Source organism: Lontra canadensis, unplaced genomic scaffold (genome assembly GCF_010015895.1).
Source record: "Lontra canadensis isolate GAN:19392208 unplaced genomic scaffold, GSC_riverotter_1.0 scaffold8, whole genome shotgun sequence".
In the NCBI taxonomy this organism is placed as follows: Eukaryota; Metazoa; Chordata; class Mammalia; order Carnivora; family Mustelidae; genus Lontra; species Lontra canadensis.
Genome location: NW_022631002.1, coordinates 34,038,832 through 34,042,779, shown reverse-complemented (window position 1 = coordinate 34,042,779; position 3,948 = coordinate 34,038,832). Strand labels below are relative to the sequence as shown.

Here is a 3,948-nt window from a genome sequence, read left to right as displayed (position 1 = left end):
AACCTATTTTGCCCCCAACAATGAGTTCTCCCTGGTGGTAAAGTGAAAATAATTATCTTTTTCTATGTATGTCTCTATAACCACTTGGGCAAGTGGGGAGACCAGTAACCTTATTTTCAGTTGGCACACGTTACAAACTCTTTATTCCATCCATTTATGCTCTAATCAGGAAGTAAACATGGTAGACAGCTACATTTGGGGCCTGCCCAGTGTCCTTATCCATTTCTCTTTCATGTAGTAAGACCACCCCAATTTTATTTTGGAGAAATAACCCCTTCCATTCTTAGCCCATGTGATTCAGGACAGCTGACCCCATCCCCCGGTCCAGGTGTGGGCATGGGACTTGGGCCTGGCTAGTGTCTGTATTCTAACAGCCTAGCATGTGATTGGTTCAGGGAAGAGCACATGACCCAAGTCAACCCAGTGAAATTTAGCCATGGGACTTTTGCTGGGATCATTTGGGGGAATGAAGACCTGGGGCAGCTGAGCTGGCAGTACATGAGCCTAGAGCTGCTAGCAGCCTTGCCACCACTATGGCAAGGTGGTCTCCTCTCTCTGAGGAGAGAGGGGGCCAAAGAGTGAAGCCATAAAAAGAAAGTAGAGCTGAGAGAAGAAGAAGCAGAGCTCATAAGACATACATCTTTTAGATACTGGCACCCAACCTAGAATTTTTCTGGACATTTCCATTCCATTAACCAATGAAGCCCCTTTTCCAGAAGTCAGTATGAGGGACTCTCTCCTCCCTGCAGCTGAATGAGTACTAGCTAACAAGAAAGCAGAACACAGAATGCGACTTTTTCTTGTTTGTTTTTTTTTTTTTTACAAAATCAATACAGCATTTGCAATACTTTTAAAACTATAATAAGCTTTCACATTACTATGAAGTTACTCAACATGTCAGTTAAAAAGAGGCACATGATAATTTGACCACATGGTCTTAAGTGGTGCAGAGTGGCCTATTCCAGGTTTTGCTCCCATAATCTTCTTTTCCATCCCATTGCCAGCATCCCTGGGTACATTTCAGGCTGCCTTCAGGAGAAGTAGCCATCTCTGCACAAGAAGGTCATAGACCACAGGCTCACAGCAACACTTGGCTCTACCATCAGCCCGCACAGTCACCAGTCCTCTTTAACTCAGTGAAGAATGGGCTGTTGCCAGCAGGGCAGCAAACACTGACTCAGGCTTCTGCTTTAGGACCTCGGGCCTGTCAAACTCCACAACCTGAGAGATGGAGAAAGGAGGGGAGGGGAGGACACCACTGAGATTAACCTTGAAGGATCCAAAGGCCTCCTGGGACACTGGCCTGAGCACATGTCCTCCCACTGGCCCCAGGGACGTGGCTCTCACCTTCCCGTTGCTCATGACCAGGATGCGGTCACAGTTGAGCACAGTGGTGACACGGTGTGCAATGACCAGCACTGTGCAGCCCTGGAAGGCTTTGCGGATTGTGTGCTGGATCAAGGTATCGGTTTCCAAGTCAATGGAAGCTGTGGCTTCATCAATAAGGATGATCTGGTGAATACAAAACAGGGGTGAGGGCAGATTGCTTGGGCCCTGAGAACTAGTCTTGGGTCTACCACTAATCCACAAGTCCCTTAGCTGAAAGGGGAGAGATATGGATTGAGTTCAAACCCACTTTGAGCTCTAGTTGTCCATTATGTTAGAGAATATTAGGTCTCAACCAAAACCGCGTGTGTGTGTGTGTGTGTGTATTTGTAACCAGAGAATTAAAATCTTGAAAATGAAAATATTCTGGTGCGTCTAGGTGGCTCAGTTGGTTAAGCATCTGCCTCTGGCTCAGGTCATGATCCCAGAGTCCTGGGACTGAGCCCCACATCGGAATCCCTGCTCAGCGGGAAACCTGCTTCTCCCTCTTCCACTCCCCCTGCTTGTGTTCTCTCTCTCACTGTGTCTCTTTCTGTTAAATAAATAAGATCTTTTTAAAAAATGAAAATTAAAATATCCCAGTGACAACTTATTGTTTTATGAACTGCCTTCTGATTTGCCTGAATTAACATAGCCCAATATTTCCCAAAGTGGGGCACGCGCACAAACTTGGATGGCACGTAAGATGGTATGGCTGGAATACAGATAAACTTTCTCTTTAACATTTTTATTTTATCTTATTAACAATATGCATTAGAAAAATATGACTAGCGCAGAAATATGATTTCACAAATGTTACTGTTTAGAATGAGACTGTTTTTAAAAAGAGGGCCTCATGAGTAAGCCAAAGGAGAGATTCGTGCACCGATAGTACAAAAATCATACAGTGATGACTCAGATTTGGGAAACAATGGAGAAAGCAACTTTGGCACCAGTGTTCTGGTAATTGTAAAAGAAGGAACTGAGGGGTTGAGAAAGTGCTACATGCGTATTGCAGATCCTGTCTTTCATCTCTGCTAGAAAGAAGGGTATAGTCTTCCTTCCTGTGAAATCTTCTCCCCAGCTTCTGACCCCACTGAGCTCTGTCTGCTGTTTTCCCAGAGCTCTGACCATCTGTATCAACAGTTTTTGCATTTATCATTAATTAACCATGGTGTGTGCTGTGAGTGCATGTGAGTACCCGTATGCACAAATGTGTGAGTGTGGAGGTGTACGTACATATGAGTATGTGTGTGTGGCCTCACTTATGAAAGTTTGCTCCCTACTAGCCCAGGTAGTCAAATAATCTAAAATTACTGACACCATATTTGGAAACTTCAAGAAGCGCTGTCTGAGGCAAGGGACTCAGAAGCAAAAATAAACTATTGGGATTTCATCAAGATAAAAAGCTTCTGCACAGGGAAGGAAACTGTCAACAAAAGTAGAAGTCAACCTGTGGAATGGGAGGAGATATTTGCAGATGACATATCTGATGAAGGGCTCGTATCCAAGAAAAATAAAGAACTTAACAAACTCAACACCCCAAAAACTAACAACTGGCTAAGAGACACATGAAAAGATGTTCAACATCTCTCATCATCAGGGAAATGCAAACCAAAACTACAAGGAGATATCGCCTCCTATCTTTCGGAATGGCTAAAATCAATAACACAAGAAACAATAGGTGTTGACAAGGATGCAGACAAACGAGAACTCTCTTACACTGTTGCTAGGAGTGCAAACTGGTGCAGACGCTCTGGAAAACAGTATGGAGGTGCCTCAAAAAGTCAAAAACAGAACTACCATATATCCAGCAATTGCACTACTGGTTATTTACCCAAAGGATACAAAAATACTGATTCAAAGGGATACATTCACCCCAATGTTTATAGCAGCGTTATCTACAATAGCAGAATTATAGAAGGAGCCCAAATGTCCATCTACAGATGAATGGATAAATAAGATGTGGTATATACACACACACACACACACACACACACACACACACACACAGTGGAATGCTATCCATAAAAAAGAATGAAATCTTGCCATTTACAATAACATGGATGGAACTAGAGTGTATTATGCTAAGCAAAATCCACCAGAGAAAGACAAAAACCATATGATATCACTCATATACAAAACTGAAGAAACAAAACAGATGAACATGGGGAGAAGGGAAGAGAGGCAAACCACTAAACAGACTCTAAACTATAGAGAACAAAGGGAAGGTTGTTAGAGAGGAAATGGGCAGGGGAGGGGTTCAATGAATGATGGATATTAAGGAGGGCACTTGTTGTGATGAGCACTGGGTATTTTAAGTGATGAATCACTAAATTCTACACCTGAAGCTAAAAAAGAGGAAGAGGAGGAGGAGGGGGAGGAGGAGGGGGAGGAGGAGCCCAAATGTCCATCGACAGATGAATGGATAAATAAGATGCGGTGTGTATATGTATGTATATGTATACATATATATACACACACAGAAGAAAGAAGGAGAAGGAGAAGGAGAAGGAGAAGGAGAAGGAGAAGAAGAAGAAGAAGAAGAAGAAGAAGAAGAAGAAGAAGAAGAAGAAGAAGAAG

General features: G+C 43.1%; 1 protein-coding gene across 1 annotated transcript in view; it reads right to left on the bottom strand.

Moving 5' to 3' along the window:
* Positions 1-953: 953 nt before the first annotated feature.
* ABCC11 (ATP binding cassette subfamily C member 11) overlaps positions 954-3,948 on the bottom strand; it is a 67,573-nt gene continuing 64,578 nt past the window's right edge. The window contains exons 29-30 of the mRNA XM_032854551.1: positions 1,348-1,512; positions 954-1,221 (exon numbers count right to left, since the gene is read on the bottom strand). Coding sequence (XP_032710442.1) covers positions 1,129-1,221; positions 1,348-1,512 — 258 coding nt within the window. The 3' untranslated portion in view covers positions 954-1,128. The remainder of the gene's footprint in view (positions 1,222-1,347; positions 1,513-3,948) is intronic.